We start from the raw sequence: 18,755 nt of genomic DNA, 5'->3' as shown, positions 1-18,755 counted from the left end.
AGACGGATTTTCAAGTTCCACCTTTACAATTGACAATGTCTAAAACGTAAACGAACCTAATTTTGCAAATTTAATTTTCAAATACCTTTGTAGAAAATAAAGGAGTCTGAAATGACTTTCTACGCGGAAAGTAAAAAAATACGTAACGTATACGAATTTTGAACGGGTTGCTGCGATAGACAGTAGGAAGGATAAGGGAATACGAGTTTCTTCTTTCATTTCATTTTAAAAAGAAGATATATTTAATGTACATTCAGAAAACGCATAACATTTTCCCGGGCGACCCATATATAAAGTGCTGTAAACAAAAAATTATAGGACTACTTACCTATTGTGCCTCGTTCGAGACGCCATTGCTTAAGCTTGTCGTAGTGGAAGTGCACGATAGACAGCGGATGCACACGAACCGTGTTACATGCTCGAGTGACATCGAAATCGGATCACGCTTTAGCTTTTATTGAATTTTATTAAAATTCAATAAAAGCTTTTTATAAAAGCAATTTAAGAGTAGTTGTGTGAAACCATTAAATTAAATTTTTGAAAGTTCTATTTGCCATTCGGTCTGTTCAAAAATATTACCGCTGTCGCTTGGTGTTTGGATTTTTCGTCTGATCGTCTTTTTCAGTTGACAAGATTGCAAAGATATGAATAGAGTCAACCCAAAGAAGTTAAATATCGGTGCAATGCTTGTATTTTTTTGATGACTTCTGTGATTTGTTGTCCAGAATATAGATCCATCGAATCGCATCTGTGTTCATAGTTACCATATTAGTTCTGGGTTTCAAATATGGAAATGGATGTCTATCCTGGATTTATGCAGGTGAGAAAACACGAACGTATTGAGGTTGTCACGTGGTACGCGTTTGTTTGGTGACGACGAGTTCGTGTCTTTGACATTCAACATGCTGGTGTTACTATTCGTGCAACTGGAGACTAGGAATCTAAGATTAATTTTTTTAACCTTACATGTTTTAGTTTCGATAAACGTGTATTGCTATCAATACAGCATAAATTATAAAACAGATTATAAAGAACATCCGCATTTCCATTTAATCTTTCCAGAATTATAGGACGAGTAAACTGTGTCGATTTTAGAATTAGTTTGTTCTTAGGAAATGTTTTAGTGCCTTTTGCTTGTTTTAATTAGTCTGAATGTTAAGCGAACACTCCTTAATTTCAGAAACCCACGGCTGTGTTCACGCGATAACTAAAGAATTACACAACCAAAATTTATGAAATTTTGAGAATAACTTATATGTATGAGATGATCTTTATAGTTTTTGGTAAAACTTGATCAAGTGGTTAAACTCTGTTCGGTATAAGAGAACTGGAGCGACCAAAAGAATGGCAAGATTTGTCACGCTTATCTCTCGCAAAGTTTAAGTGATAATGTAATGATTAAATTTTGTTGGGTAGAGGTTCGTGTTTAAAATGGTGGATAGTGCGATATGCAGTTGTCACGAGTGTTTGTGGTTGTGCGTTACACCGAAAACAGCGAGGCCGGACGACGTTTGGGCAGTGTATGCCTGTGGGATTCGTGAGCCTGAATAATCTCGATTCTGTAAAAGTATCAATTCTCTAACTCTCCTCCATGACGATGAACTATTTTCAATGTTGTCATCATATGGGACAAAAGCGTTTGCTGATTGGATGCGCGTTTGCAATCGGCGCGAATAGAACAAACTTTTTGTTTTAGTCTATTTATCGTAACTTGGCACTTACTGTAAACAAAGGTTTTGTCTTATTAATCCGCCGGAGATTTTCATTGATCAAATCACAATCGGAAGTGGCTAGACACGTGTTGATCAGTTAAGCCCCTTTCTTTGCACGTGTTAAAGTAGGTCAGAGTGGTCACAACAACTTAAAAATTACCGAGATAATACTTAGAAAAGTTGTTATAGCCTGCTCTAACATTTTTACGCAGCCGTTTAAATTATTTCCATCATTTAAATATAGTTTGTCAAAAATTATTATTAGATATATATTATCAGACTTACACAAAACATATTTATAATTGTATAGTTGAACATACTTCAGAATTTTTATCTACACAACTATTTTATTAAATAGATATAAAACAAAACATTCTCCGGCAATCCTTAAAAATCATACGCAAACCTCTAAAGGAAAACGTTACCGTAATGTATGAATTTATCTATGTGATAATTTATATAATTAAAAATTTTTAATCTTCTGGTACAGATGATTAATAAGCTTACTTTATTAATCATCTGTACCAGAAGATAGTTGCTCAAAGTAATCATTTATATCGCTTTCGTCACTACTTGTGTTCGACTGAATAATCAGATTTTCTACAAGTTTCCGAAATCTCATCAAGTTCCCACATTCGTTGTTCTTCGTTTTCTATATTTTTTCCATCGTTCTTCAGTTATTTGTTCGATAGCTTTATTCATTAAAATTCGCACATCCGACAGTTTGAATGTTGCGTTGTGACGTGTAATGAAACCTTTCATATCTGCCCATATAGGATTTAAATTACAATGATACGGAAGGTAAACATCACACATGAACACCTATTTCTTTGGCCATTTCGTCAATAATATATGTATCGTATTTATGTTTTACTTTTTTTTAAAGAATATTCAAAAGTTCGATTTTTAACATTTTGTCGTTATGAGTTTTTTCCAACCAAGAAATTATGTCAGTTTTTTCTAACTACAATTTTCAATTTTAGCTGAGTGATATGGAGCATTGCCCATGACAACAACAGCATTACTTTCTAATTTTGATATTGTTTCAAACCATTTTTTGAAATTATTGCTATCCATTTCTTCGTGGTAATCTTTTGTTGACTGATTCAAATTCATATAGAAAACCTGTATTGCTGCCTATATGAACAAGAACTATAACAATTTACATATATAACAATTTTCCCGAAGTATTGGATATTATAAATAACGTAGATTATTTAAAGTACATAGGATGATTACGCTATTTTATACAAGGGAATCAATCCTCCGCGGTTACCGAGAGACAACTGTTTTATATATTCAAAATATATTCATTTAATAATCTTATATAGCACTTAATCTTATCGCTTAGAAGTATTTGTTAATTAATTATAATACTATAATTGCAAGTATTTTATAGAAGTCGGGTTTGAAGTCTACGTTCATTTCTGATGTATAGTTAATTGAATGAAACATTAAAGTGTTTTTGTAATCCTACTTGTATAAGAAAAAATATGAATATCAAATTCAACAGTTGATTTAATTTTGTTTCATAGGTGTTGTCGCTTGCTATTGATTGCAATTACTCGTAGTAACCGGGTGTTATAAACAGGGCTGTGGTGTCGTGTGAAAATGTAATTAATTCGTCTTGGTAGGAGAATTGGTAACGATCTTTTCTATATTCGGTAAGTATATTTTTATTATTTCCAATAATAAAATATTAGATAAATTTATTGTAGATAAAAATTCGGTAGTTTAAAGCGTTTTCTTTTCATGAGATTAATTGAAAATTGTTTATTCAATTATATTCATTTTAAAGCTTTATAATTATTTTGAATGTAAACAAGTATTTTTGAAGCGCCCAAGACAAAGTAATGCGATTTAATGCAGTATTTTTCAACCGGGATACCACGGCGCCACGATTGGGGTGTCGCAAAGTTTAGGGCCGATAATAAAAGTAGATTTAAAAAAACAAAAGCGAGACTATTATTTTATTTTCTTCTCGGGGAGGGAGTTCCCTCCCCGGACCCCACCCAGCGTTGCGCTCGTTTTCGCAAAAAGTTCATCTGCCCCATTAGCCTCCCCTTATTTAGATTCTAGATCTGCCGCTGGTCAAGGGTGTCACGATTTTTTATTTTTCAATCAGGGGTGCCACTCAATGAAAAAGGTTGAAAAACACTGATTTAATGAAATGAAATGATGCGATGCGATGAAGTGAAATTTAGGGAGGGGAAAAGCTTGGTAAAATTAGTTCGCGATTCTCTTCATCGTTAGTATGACAGTATATTGCAAAATTTATGAACTTAAATACTATAAAAATTTCATAATTCATTGTAATGTTTTATAATTTCTTTTTCTTATATTTAAATAATTTTTTTAGATACCAAGAAACAGGATACAAGAATCTGTAGCCGAAATGTAAAATTATTGCATTTAATGGAAATGTTCGATGTCAATTTGATTTCATTCTACATATCACGGAAGGAAAATAAAAATCAAACAGGTAATTTAATAAAATTTTTACGTAGAAATTATCGCCTCATTATTTTTCTTCTGATTGGCATAATAAATTTATTTTTTACTGTTAAATATTAATTTTTTTATTATTAACGAACGATTATTTATTGCGACATCGTCACAATGCCGGGCTGCAGTTTTTAATCATATTTTTAATTAAGTTACTTTAAACTATATGCTTTCCATTTAAAGTTGGTTACTGTAGTGTCTTGCCCCTGTACATCATACTTTTCCTGTTAACAATGGAGTCGTGCCGGTTGTCTATTAACTGCTTTCAAAGGAAACTCTTGAATTGAAATAACGTGATTTTTGGTTTGCATCGGCAATTCGTATCCAATTAATCGCCGAGCTGCAATTTCTAATTGTATTTTTAATTAATTAAATTTAAAATATATGGTCTTTACGTAAAATTAGCATTGTAGTGTCTTGCCCCTGTACATCACACTTTTCCTGTTAGTTTGCTGGTCATTAACTTTTTTCAGGGAAGTTTTTGAATTAAAATAACCTAACTTTCGGTTTGTATCGGAAGTTCTTATATAGTTAATCAGGACCTCATGTTCCTAAGGTTTTTATATCTGATCTTGAATTTCATCGATATAACTCTGTTTTTCAGATTAAGGAAAGACAGATGTGTGACAGTGGGAATTTATAGGTCTACAATTTTTTCAAATTGCAGTCCAAAACTATTAATTCTCTGATTAAATTGTAAATATTTAAAATTTATCGGATACATTTTATATATTTACTGGATAAGAACATTGTTAAGTTGGAAAAAAAATTTTAAAATACCTAATTAAAATCTAGTAAGATATCTAATTAAACACTAGATGCTAATAATTATAAAAATTAAAAACGGATAATTTAGTTCCTAACAAGATTTTATGAAATAGCAAATTAAATTTGCTTCTGAAATTTTTGATGGATAACTTTAACATCATCTTATCAGTTTTCACACAAAAGAATTAAAAGACAACATGAAAATTTTGCAAATCTCCCCTCTTTTATTATTTTGAGATTATTTCGAGATTTTATTCAAGTTTTGAGAAGTCAAAAATTGAATAAAATAAAATTTTTTTATAATCTGTGTTGAAATTATACAGAGGCGACACCTATTGATGTATATGAGAGTGGCAACGTTTTGTTAATGTTTAGGGGGGTGGGGACAGGAGGAGTACTCATAGTGTTAATAAATTGAATTTTTCATAATTCTTGCAGTAGAATAAAACTGTAGTCAGTAAATTGGTGATCTGTGATAGTTATTTGAAGTGAGAACCGTCAACAAATGATGCTGTAGCTGTTGGATATTGCATTCCATCATAGAAATTTTGTTCACCCTTGAGTGGATGAACGTTTTGCGAATGGTTTCGGAGAGGCACTCTCTGTGGTTATCGCTTCTCGGCCTTTTGGCTAAGATCAAAGTGTAGTATCTGTTCTTATCAGCTTGATTGATCTGGTCCATCAAGCTGATCTCCTGCCATCTCCGCCACGACGACCGGACTCCGAGCCAGCTGCTCCCCGGATCCTTGGTAAGTTTGTTTTAACTTTTTCCCTGTCCTACCCCCTTCTCTCTTCCGCTGGAAGAGTGGCCTGCACGGTTTAAACGCACCGTGTATTCGCTGCTCGACCAGCAAACCTTGCTATCGCGCCACCCACCTTAAGTGGGTGACCGCACTAGTCACCTTCCTAGTGGTGGAAGTCATAGCACTTTCACCACAACTTCTCTTCCTCTTCTTGCTTCCACTCGGTTGGTCGCTCTGCGCCCCGGGAAGCTTTTCCTCTGCTTCTCTGCCTCCTCTATCGGCACTCACATTTGATCATGGCAGCCTCGCCGAGAGCGAGCCAAGTCACTGTGCTGGTGCCATTACATCCTCCACATGGATGTCGCCTTTGTTTACCCATCCCACGTGACTACTCCGATCACGCTGGACTGGTGAAGCACCTTAAGCATGTCCACGGCGTTCCTCTTCTCTTTGAGTGTAGGGCATGCGGCCTCGTCTTGGACCAGATCAAAAGGATCAAATTGCACCAACAGAAGTCGGAGGTCTGTCGGAATAGTATTGCCGCAGCCTCTCCTCCTCCACCTCTGGATCCAAACAGAAAGAAAATCTGCATACCGACGAGACCAAGAAAGAAATACTCCCCGAGAAAGAAGCGCACTACCACCCTGCCTCAACTGACAGAAAGCGACCTCTCTTCGGGAGACGAGTTTCAAACAACCACCAAAGTTCCAGCTCCGAAACCTCGTAGAAGGACCCGTAGAGCAGCCTCCTTAGTATCTGACAGCCAGGAGACAGCCCCAGCATCACAAGCCACAGCTTCACCAACCTGGCCAAAAGGCCCAACGGACACAACCGCTTCTCCAGCCCGTCCGCTCTCCTACGCTGAAGCCCTCCGGCTCTCTCCTAGCAGCACGGATGTTTTTCCCCCACAAGCTCACGTCTCGCAGCCAACAGTGGTCTTGGAAAAACTAGATGTATCACTTGCATCAGCCACCAGCGAGTTCTCCCCCAACCGGCCGACAACTAGCGAGCCATCGGTCCTCTCTTCTTCTCATTACAGGTCCAGCCCCAGTCAACAATCGCAGGACGCAGACCCATCCTCCCTGCAGCCATCACCACGAGCAACTCCAATAGCCAGGGCAACCAATGCACCAACTGAAGAGCCAATAGACCAGCCATTGCAACTCCCTACCACCAACCAGCCTACCATCTCCAACTGGACAAAAGCATGGATCCAGAGATTCGAGTCGGCAATGGACGAGGACATGCTCGAAAGCATGATGGGAGACTTCACTGAATTAGCGTACGACATCAATGGTCTAAAACCTCTAAACCTGCACCCAACCACAAGTAGAAACCGAAACAGCAACCACAACAGAGGGAGCCAAAGCCAGTCAGAAGACGGCTTCAACGCTAGTTATATACAAAAATGCTACAGGATCAACAGAAAGAAGGCCTTCGACACTATCATAGGTGGCAGCCGGAAATTCTGCAAAATCCCTCCAGACCGCATCGAACATCACTTCAGGTCTGTATACAGTAATCGCATTGACTCTCTATCTCAATTCCCAATCTCAAATAATAGGCCGACACCGGAAGATAACGACCCGCTGAACCAACCCTTCACTGCGACGGAGGTGGCAACCCGACTCCAAAAAGGAAGGAACACAGCACCAGGGCCGGACAACATTAGATACTGCCACTGGCGTAAAGTGGACCCAAACGGGCACATCATCTCAGCCGTCTTTAACGCCGTCCTTCGTACAGGACACATCCCACACTCTTGGCGTAGTTCTACAACAGTCCTAGCATTCAAGAAAGGGGACCCGAGTGACATTAACAACTGGAGGCCGATAACACTCTCAACAACTCTAGGGAAACTATACGCGGCCTGCCTGGCTGACAGACTCCTTCGTTGGTGTTCAAAATACAACTGCTTCTCATCAGCCCAAAAAGGCTTTATGAGCCATGAAGGCTGCCTTGACCATAATTTTACCTTACAGTCTATCATCCAAGACGCACGTAGGGAAAGAAAGGAGAGCTACATCGCCTGGCTGGACTTTGCAAATGCCTTCGGTGCAGTTCCCCACGCTACGATATGGGCAAGTCTCAAATGGATGGGCCTCCACCCAGACTCAATTAACCTGATCCAGAGCCTCTACAACGACTACTCAACACGTATCCGCACCTCTGAGGGTTACCTACCACCAATACCGGTTCACTCAGGTGTCAGGCAGGGTTGCCCAATCAGCCCGATCCTGTTTAACCTCACCCTCGAAGTAGGCATCCGTATGGTCGAGGCACTTGATCTGGGCTATAATCTCTATGACAAAAAATTCGACGTTCTTGCCTACGCAGACGACGTCGTTCTCATTAGCAGCTCCCAACAAGGGATCAAACAACAACTTGACACCCTCCTAAGCTGGGCTACATGGGCGGGCATTTCCTTAAATGCCAACAAATGTGCCACTCTCACGGTACTAGGTAAGTCCCATTCCACAGGTACCACTACACTGGACATCAACGGAGCTGCAATCCCAACCCTAGAACCCGAAGACTTTTACAACCACCTAGGCATCCCCACAGGTTTCGCCACAGGCTGGACATCCAGTAAAGTGACTGACAACGTCCTAAAAGAGCTGGAGCTTATCCATTTCTCTAAATTGGCCCCTTGGCAAAAACTCGATGCCGTTAACACCTTCATTTTACCTAAACTAACATTCCACCTAACTTTAGGCACTACGGCAAAGAAGAAGATGGACTCAATAGACCGAACTTTGAAAAAATTCGCCAAGCGATGGTTGAACCTACCACAGCGGGCCAGCTCAGAGGTTCTCTACCTGACCTATAATCAAGGTGGGGCTAATTTCTTACCTTTGAATACCTTTGCAGATCTTGCACAAGTGAGCCATGCACTACACCTCTTCCAATCTCGTGACGAGCGAATAATAAGCACAGCCACCAGCGCACTCAAAACCGTAATAAAAAAGCGCATCAGAAGAGAACCGTCCATCCAAGATATCTGTACGTATCTCAACGGTTCGCTTGACGAAGAATTTGGCCTTCGCTCTCACGACATAAGATCAACGTGGACCCGACTTCGCTCTGCCACCCGCAGACTGAGGAAGCTTTTTCCGCTTGAGTGGACCCCAGGTGATGACATCCCACTATTGACGGTAAACGGCAATGTCATTAAAAAGAATAGTGTCAATAACATCTTGAGCGGGCTGGTCAGACTACGGCACCTAATGAATCTCCACAACAAACCCGACCAAGGGAAAGCATATAAAATCACATGTGCAAGTAGAGAGAGTAACCATTTTATGAGGAATGGTAAGTATACCCAATTCGCCGATTGGCGCTTCGTTCACCGTGCGCGACTAAGCGTCGTGCCTCTACACGGCCACCGTCGTTATGGAAACCTCTCTAAAAAGTGCAGGAGGTGCACCTACCGCAACGAAACACTGGCGCACGTCTTGTGCCACTGTTTACCAAACATGCAAAACATAACTAGAAGACATAACAACGTCCTGTACCGCCTCGCAAACGCCTTCGACTGCATAGATGGGGAGCTTCGCTTAAACCAACAAGTTCCAGGCTTTCCGGAAAACTGCCGTCCAGACTTTGTTTACATCAACGAGGCAAGTAAAGAGGCAACGATAATTGATGTCACCATTCCTTTCGAAAATGGGGATGACGCCTTTGCCAAAGCCAGGGCCACTAAAATCGAAAAATACAAAAACCTGGTAGCCCATCTACGAGGTAAGGGATATAACACCTTCTTTGACGCCTTTATCGTAGGTACATTAGGAGGATGGGACCCCGCCAACGAAGCTGCTATCCGACGACTGGCCATCTCAAGAAGATACGCCACCATTATGAAAAAGCTAATGGTCAGCGACACGATCCGGGCAAGCAGGGAAATCTACATCCAGCATCTAAACGGAAATAACACGAACAACTTCAGATACCAACAAAGAACTGGTCCACGACAAGGAAATCAAAACTAAAATCTAACTTGTAATTTATTGGCAGGCACTGTGCCCATGGTCACGCGCCACTGTACATACTGTATATATTGTTACGCGGTCTATGTCAGGCTTGGAGCCCTTGTCAAATCGCGTTCTTTCCACCATTTGTCCACTTTGTGTTTTACTCTGGCTGGCGTAGTGCCCATGGTCGCGATTTTTACCATCAACTCTAATGTTGACTTGTTCTCAACTTACCTTCAATATACCGTGCTCCTGTAAATATTTAAATTTTGAATTCCAATAAAAGGCTTTTAAATCTGTTCTTATCAGCTTAATATCTGATACGGCTTCCATCGGAGGCCATGATATTAAACTGATTTTTGGAAGGCGGCGGAGTGCTCGGAGCTTGCTCCACCTCTGCCACGGGTTGACCCGGTATTGCAGTACCTCCGGGAATGGCCCACTCCCCTTTGGGGGATCTTAATTTAATCAAAAATAGATCTATTAAAACTTTACATATTCAAATTATCCACTACCAATGATGCTGTTTTCTTTAAAGTCTGTAATTTTGTCTTCCAGCATCATTTCTTTATTGTCATTCAACAACTGTGAAAGAAGTACATTTTGAGTATTGATTGGGTAAGTTGATATGTTTAATAACATTTATTATTATATTTTATATTAAACTTTGTTACTAAATTACTTGAAATAGGATAATTTAAAATTTTTATCATTTATTGGATTTTAAGTTTGATTCCTTTGTAACATACATTAAATATAGTAATTCTGTCTTCTTTGTAACATGACAATTAAATATACATAATACAGAGATTAAATACTTAATTAAAAAACTGTTCTATACTAAAAATAACTATTGAAAGTAATATTAAAAACAGTTAATTTTTAATGTTGTTTTTAATTAAACAGAAACAGCTAAAACAAAATACATTTTTCATATTAAGGAATTACAGTAAAAATCTTAAAATTTTAGTTTGTTACAGTTATGCTAAACTTCTTTGTTAAGAAAGTTCATTTTTAAGACATTGATGTAAAAATTACATGATATGATGTTCAAATTTTAAATATATTTTTTACCAATGAAAATATTATAATTGATTTTATATCCTAATCCACTAAATTACTTATGAAACAATAGAACAAATAGAAGAATCATTTCAGTATTTGAAATAAGTTATTTGAAAGTTTGAATTCCTAAACTACACAAAATCATGGAGAACATAATAGTAATAAATTAATTCTAGATTTGTCTTTTCATGAAATCTTAGTCAGAAAATTTGTCTTAGAATAAGTTTTGATTTCTATGAGAGAGTATATTTCAAGAGGGAAGGTTTTTTTGTGTAAAAATTATATAGATGTATGTATAAGATGGTATTTTTCCTAATCAGATTAAAATAGAATTCAACTTCTATTATACTTGTAAAATTTACAAAGGTATTTTGATTACAGTACTGTTTTTTCATTTTTGACAAAATTTTTAAAAGTTTTATCAAGAACATTAAACAACTCTGTTCTTTTTTGAAATTTAATAGAAACAAAGTAGCTATAATAAAAACCCTTAAATAATCTTACATAAAACTGCATATAGCAATTAAAATTAGGAATGGAATATTTAACATAATTATAATGACTTTTATCAAACATATATCATTAGGATAAGTAGAGTAAAAATTATCATTTTTTTTATGTAATGAGATTTATGTTTAGTGTACCATAAAGTATTAGTTATTTTTAAAAATACAATTAATGCCATTAAAAGCAATGATATTTCCATTGATTGAAAATGTTTGCTAAAATATACCTAATACTACAATTTATTATGCAGGAATTGTGTTTGATCATTCTGCAGACTGACTTTATATTACTGTAAGGTTGTATTTAGTTTGTTGAATGTAACAGAAAGTACTATATTGTACAGTAATGTAACAAATAATAAAGCTATATTGATATGACTTGTTTTGCTACATTATTGTTCAATATACAATATTATACAAAATAAAAAGTAAAAACAGTTTACTGTTAATATTCTATTTTCATTAAGAACAAACTATGCAGCAATTACTAGTTTAGTTAGGCTTAACAATTAAGCTTTTTTAAAGACCTGTCTATTTCCTTATATTACACGAAAAAACTATCAGTTGAAAATTGTATATGTTAACAGTTTGAGCTTTACCTTGAGGTATGTTGTTTTATTATTAATGTTATCACTTATTGTACATATAGCATAGGAATTATTAAATGAGCTGTTAATTCAGTACTACTACTACTATTTCAATATTATGCAAAACAAATAGCTTAATTACATTCACAAATACTGTAAAAAATTTTGTTATTATGAAAAAATGATCTTGCATTCCTTCAAAAAAAAAAGTCAGGACACACTAAGGATTTCTAGAATAAGGAAGGAATTAAATAAAACTACTATTCTTTAAACTTCTCCTATTTCAAAATTTACTCTTTGTCTTTGTGGTTTTATATTTATTAATATATTTAAAATTATAAGAAATTTTTTAATAGATAGGTGATTACTTTTAATACTTTTATCATTTGTTTTATTGAAATACTCAAATAGAACATGCAATCCAGCATAATCTATATATAAAAATGCATATGTTTTTTAAAGAATTAAAAGCTATTGGCTTTTTTCCTCAGTAACACATCACACAAATGCTCCTCTAATCCACAACAAAACCAGTAATGGAAAATTTAATTGACATCATGAATACCCAAAATCCAAAAAACATTAAAGATATAGAAGAACAACTAAACAGTCTATCAACAGATATCTGGTATCTGAAGACAACTTTTACAGAAAACATCAAACTCCAAACCTTGACCCTCCCTACCTTCTACCATAATGAAGTCTATGCAAGATCATATGTAAAGAGAATAAATAGGTTAATAATACACTCAGTAATTAATTTTAAAGCTTAAAAATTGCTGAGCTGAAAATTAAAGCTTAAAAAGTTAAACATAAAGTGTAAATTTACTATTGGCTATAATAATGCATATACTCTAAGAAAATACAATAAATCAGTTAAAAAAGCACAATATCTGACCATTTATAAATGGATTACTTGGAAACAAGGATTAATTGTAAATCAAACTAACTGTACAATACCAAACTATGTTAAAAACATCTTAACTAAAGGTTTTAATTTTAGTGGTTCTACAAAAATTATTTATAAAGAATTTATAGTTGATTTAGAATACATATTATGTAAAACACAAACTGATCAAAAAGAGCAATTGAGAATTAACTTTAAAAATATTATAACAAAATTAAAAATAAACTTAACTACACTAAATTCAATAATCAAATAACAGAAGTTAAAAGGTTTCTAATTGATAATCAATTAATTATTGTCCCTGCTGATAAATCAACACAAATTGTTATAATGGATAAACAAAAATAGAAAACATTAAGCTAAATCTAGTCACTTCACACCAATATATTAAACTAAATGAAGATCCTATGTCACACGTATGTGAAAATTTAGAAAAAAAATAACAAGGTTTTTTTGAACTTTTAGTTAAAATCATTTGTATTAATATTATCTTAGATTACAACTTAAGAATCCCTCAGTATTAAAGTTAAAACACATAAATTGCAAGAATCATACAGGCTATTAGTAGATATTAAATTCTACATCTTATAGAACCTTGAAAAATTCCTTAAGAATAAATTAAATCAATATCACAATTCTGATCATATTGTTAAAAATACAGACCAATTCATCGATAACTTAAAAAAACTCAGTACTAACAACAGAATGTTAAGCCTAGACATTAAAAATATGTATCCATATATACATAAACTTTATAATCGATACATTAAATACTTTAAACTGTGATAAGTGGGTAATTGAACTGGTTCAACTTGTTTTGAATAATAATTATCTTTCTTGTAATAAAAATATTTTTAGAAAATCTAGGTATATTTATGGGTTTATATATAAGTCCTAAACTAGCTGAATTATGTATGATAAAAATAGATCGTATTATTAGAAACCTCAATGGCATAATAGAATATAATAGTTAGGTAGATGACTGCTTCTTAATTTACAATAATACTTTAACCAACCCTCAAACCATCCTTAATTAACTGTGCCAATTATATAGTAACCAACATAGCCTTTGAAGGTCTCATAAATGCTTAAATTTTAAAATATATATTAAACCATGTAATGTAAGGAAAGTTGTTAACTATGATTCCAGTGCACCTATGTATATCAATAAAAATATAAAGTTACTAATAACTAAAGAAAATATCATTCTATATATAATGTTATTTTGTTGCATTATATCAATATTTTGAATGTGCTGCAGCTGCCAACCAAATTACCAATACATTGGTCTAACTATTAAGAAATGGTTTCTAGATGTCACTAACAGGTAGTATCCACAAGTGATTCCATTCTGCCCCACTCCCCCAGATGGCTCTATATAGATTCTGATGAAGTTATTCTGCCTTCCTATATAGATACAGCTGCATTCTGTAAGTGCAACCGTGAACTTAAGGATGATCTAAACTCAGCCTGATTCTACCTTATGTAATATTAAGTACTTAGCTTACTCTTTTGGTATTTTAAACATCATCCATCTTGTATTGTTTACCCATCTACAGCTAATAACAAGCTATACCATTTTATAATGTAACCATCTTAAACTTTATTTACTTTATAACTGTTTTACTTATCCCCTCTATTTTATCTTACACAGCAACTCTTGTAAATGGATTCTACCCAGTCAATTACCCAATCTTTTATTTAACCCTAGATAACTAAACTTAAATCAGTGTTATTCTATAACTAATCACTCAACTCATAGACTACGAATTAAAAACAAATAAAGGAAATACACTAATTTGTTTGAAATAAACATATTTTTATATCTTAAGAGAAGTATTATAATATTTCAATTAAAAAATAGAAAGGTGGTAAAAATTAGTTTTTTCACTCTTGGCAGATGTTAAAAGTGTGCTCTCCACAAAGCCTTGTTGTAGTAGTTGCATATGTACTTTGTCACTCTGCATTTTTTAGATGGACAGAAAGTACAAATTCTGCACCTGTTTGCTGCACTTTTAGTGAAAAATTGACTCAGCTGACTAGCCTACATTAAAACTTTGCAATAATTTTAACACAAACTTCTGCACATTATCACTAAACATTCGACTGTTAGACAACGATTACAGCAAATCTCAAAAAGTAACAAGTGTACAGCTGTGCTTATCACCTTCAGATAACTCATTTTATTACTTATGAAGGTACTGTGAGTGGTCTTGAATTTGTAAAACTGAGAGGTGTGGGTAGTCTACTAGACAAATGCTTAGTTATCTATGGTTAATGTTATTGTCAATTTGTAACCAACAATCAACCATGTAAGTTATAATATTTAAAAAAAATTTTTTTATATGTATTATTATATATCATGTAATCCTTGTCTATCTTCCTTTTGTATAGTCTAAGTACTGAAGAGGAGTCATTAAGACCCAAAATGCATTTCCTCCAATAAAATGAATATCAACAAATGCTCCTTGTGTTATGTGTTTCTGAAGAAAAAAAAGCCCATAGCTTTTAATTCTTTAAAATCTACAACAAAAAAAAAGTAATGGAAAATTTAATTAACTATTTTCTTGTTCAGTCTGCCCAAGCTAGAGAATTATTTAGTAAAACGTGAATTGCAAAATTTCAGAATTATTATACATATAGTTTGGTTATTTATGATGTCTATTCCATCATAAAATATTGACATTATAAATATAGTCAAAATAAATTTTTTGAAAATTATTCTTATCCTACATTAATTCCAAATTGTAGTTTTATTTTTTCAGTGTTCAGTTTTTTTTTTTTTTTGTTTTGCTTTGTTTTGTTTTAAGATTGTTTCTTGTTATTTTGTTTTAACATTTAAGTCAGAATTAAATTCTAAAATTTAAATCAACTTAAAATTTATTTTAAAAAATTATTTAAGAATATTTTTATTTAAAAAAAATACCTATTATTCATACATATTTTGCTTTTTACAGAAGAAAATCTTTGGAAGATTCTGAATACAGTAGGACAAAACTATACAGTAAGTTTATATATGGTACTATTTTAGTAAGTTTTATTATTTTAAAAGATAAAATAGGATTTTTTGTTAAAAATTATTAAACCCATTTGATGCAACAGATAAAAAATGAAAGTATTTTTGTGATTACAAGTTTTTTGTTTTTATTTATTTGAAAAAGATACTGTGGCCATTAGGTCTTTTTCAAGTGTCGAACAATCAGTTTACAAACAATTGAAAACAAAAAAAAATTATGTTATATTTATTGTTGTTACCTAATGATTTAAACAGATTTTTACATTTTTGTAGACTATCACTTGATACTTCTCTTAAGTCGTTACTCAACTTGTTCCAATATAAAATCATTTGAAAAATTGGCAAAGATATTCCTACAGTGAGTCTGATAACTGGAAGAGTGTAGCCATAAGTCCTTCAAGTATTCAGAGTCTAAACATTGTGGTATTCACTTATTTTATTTCCTCCTAGACAATTATTATCTTTATTTCCCTTTATAAATTTGTGGTTCTCCATCAAAATTTGTTTTATATAAATATTGCATATTCTATCAATTTTATCAATTCCAGTATTCCAACACCGATTCTCTGAAGTGTAAATTATGAATGAATTGAATAAAACGATTTTGTACTACTTGAAGTTTATTAATTGCATATAAGGATGCGGTTCCTCAAACATATTCCGTATCTTATTTTAGATTTCATACAGGTGTGATATAATTGCTTCAACTGTAAAATACTTTAAAAGTCTTGAACTTTTTTATTTATTCCAATATACTTAGTTTAAGACAGAGAAATATCATCTGTTTGCCTGTTCCAACAAGGATGATCATCTGTTTTTATTCCTAGTACTTTATAACATTTAATCTTTCAATTTCACCTTTATTGAATTTAATTTTTAATTGATCCAGATTTACTTTGTATTTCTACTAGCGAAGCAGAGGAATTTTCTCCTGCTACTGTTAATTTGTAGCTTATTCCATGTTATTCATTTCCATGTAAGTATTTAATTTTTTAGAATGTTGTTTAGGTTATCTTGAAGGATTTAAGCTTCCATATGAGGATAAGTTATTACTATATCATCTGTATACATAATGTTATCTTCTGGTATATATTTGAACAGATTTTATATATATATATATATATATATATATTAGGGATTGTATACTGGTTAACTGATAAATTGACAAAAAAATCAGTTGGTAAACTTACCGGTAAATTTTTGAAATTTACCGGTAATTCGGTAAATGAAAAATCCATACTAGAAATTTTTATGTAAAAAATATTGTGTTTATAGATATTTGAAAGGGTAAAGGGACATTGAAAATATAAAAAAAACAGGCAAGTGTAAGCAATAATATACCTAATTATTAATTTTATGTGAGATATTTTTTGTTTAATTTTAATTTAAACTTTTTTGGGTTTGAGAGGCACTGTAAATCGTACAGAAAGCGCTAGTTATCATATGTGATTTGTGCTTTGCAGTTTTTGAGATTTTAGAAGTTTAAAATCTTTACAAACACTTTTCTTAAAGAATAAGTAAATATTTCCTTTTTTAATATTTAAAAATAATAATACGTAAATATTTCACGTATTTTTTAAATTAATAGCAATTTTGAATACACCACATTATGACAGGACATTAATACAATATTATTGTAAAATAACATTAAAATTTTTTACTTCTAACAACTGTTTAAAATAATTAAATACAAATATTTATTACAAGATTCTAATATTATGCCTTAAGTTTGTGCAAAATATGTATTATTTTCTTGGGTGATCTTGGATTTAGTCGAATTTATGGACCTGCGCCTGCTGAGGTATGCGCAGAATTAATAGAAAATAAATTAAAAGAATTTCAAATTTCTCTGAAAAATATTGTCTGCATTACATTGGACAGAGCTCATTGGACAGATTGAACGTCATGAAGAAAACGATGAAATTACTTGATAAAAACCATCAGTTATGTCTTGTACATGGATTGCAAATTGCAATCATAAAAGTTCTTTACCATATAAGCACATCAGATGTACAGGATGATGATGAATATAATGCTAATTCACTACTTACTACAGATTCTGATTCTGATTCTGATTCTGATAATTTGGACATTGGACATTGAATACGATAATTTTGAAATAAACCAAGAAACTACTAGCTGTACTGAACTTACTCTACAAAATGCAGAATTAAATATTTTAATTACAAAAATACGACAGATAGTAAGACTTTTTAGAAAATCGCCAACCAGAAATACATTACTACAAAAATATGTCAAAGAAATTATTGAAAAAGAACTTTCTTTAATTTTTGATTGTAGAACCAGGTGGAATAGCTTACTATACATGCTGGAAAGATTTTTATTACTTAAAGATGCTGTCTGAAAAAGTCTAATAGATTTGAAACTGAACTTAGATTTCAATGACAGAGAAATAAAATTACTACAAATATAATCTCAAGCCTGTAACCCGTTAAGTTAGCCGTTGAAACACTGCAATGAAAAGACTAATTTATATGTAGCTGATGTTACTTTGAAATTTATGTTGGATGAATTAACCAACCAAAATACATTTTTAAGCATTGAACTAAAAAAAGCATTAATATATAGCATAAAGGAGAGAAGGACTGTTTATTCAGACATTTAACACTATTTGACAGACACTAATTTGGTTTTGTCGGGTCAAAAAAATTATGACATTTTTAATATAAACAGTAAAGCATCAATAATCAAAAGCATTGTTGAAATACTTTCGATTATTTTTGAGAGTAGTCAGAGACACTTAAATGATGCTGATTTGGATTCCAATTCAAGGTCAGATAACGAAAATATTGATACTTCTACACCTAATGTCAAATTATCAATGAAGCAGAAACTCTATGACCTTCATCAAACAAAAAACAGAATGTCAAGAAGAGTCAGTTCCACAAGCAAAAAACACGAAAGATTGGAAACAAATAGTAAAAAAAGAATTAGAGTACTTCTGCCAAGAAAAA

General features: G+C 33.3%; 1 protein-coding gene, 1 long non-coding RNA gene and 2 pseudogenes across 2 annotated transcripts; all 4 read left to right on the top strand.

Moving 5' to 3' along the window:
- The first annotated feature begins 5,595 nt into the window (after window positions 1-5,595).
- Window positions 5,596-5,771, top strand: LOC136988936 (U2 spliceosomal RNA; annotated as a pseudogene).
- Window positions 5,772-6,024: 253 nt separating this feature from the next.
- Window positions 6,025-9,717, top strand: LOC136988799 (uncharacterized). Its single transcript, XM_067286762.1, has one exon. The coding sequence runs from the start codon at window positions 6,025-6,027 to the stop codon at window positions 9,715-9,717; it is 3,693 nt and encodes a 1,230-aa protein (XP_067142863.1).
- A 255-nt stretch (window positions 9,718-9,972) lies between these two features.
- LOC136988935 (U2 spliceosomal RNA) lies at window positions 9,973-10,147 on the top strand (annotated as a pseudogene).
- On the top strand, window positions 9,986-16,093 carry LOC136988909 (uncharacterized). The gene is made up of 3 exons (XR_010882829.1): window positions 9,986-10,317; window positions 15,722-15,768; window positions 16,054-16,093. It is a non-coding gene; the product is annotated as an uncharacterized lncRNA (long non-coding RNA).
- The last annotated feature ends 2,662 nt before the right edge of the window (window positions 16,094-18,755 follow it).

The sequence above is a fragment of the Centruroides vittatus genome, unplaced genomic scaffold (assembly GCF_030686945.1).
Source record: "Centruroides vittatus isolate TY-2023 unplaced genomic scaffold, ASM3068694v2 scaffold_386, whole genome shotgun sequence".
NCBI lineage: Eukaryota > Metazoa > Arthropoda > Arachnida > Scorpiones > Buthidae > Centruroides > Centruroides vittatus.
Note: the sequence above shows the minus strand (reverse complement) of the source record. Positions and strands in the feature narration are given on the sequence as shown.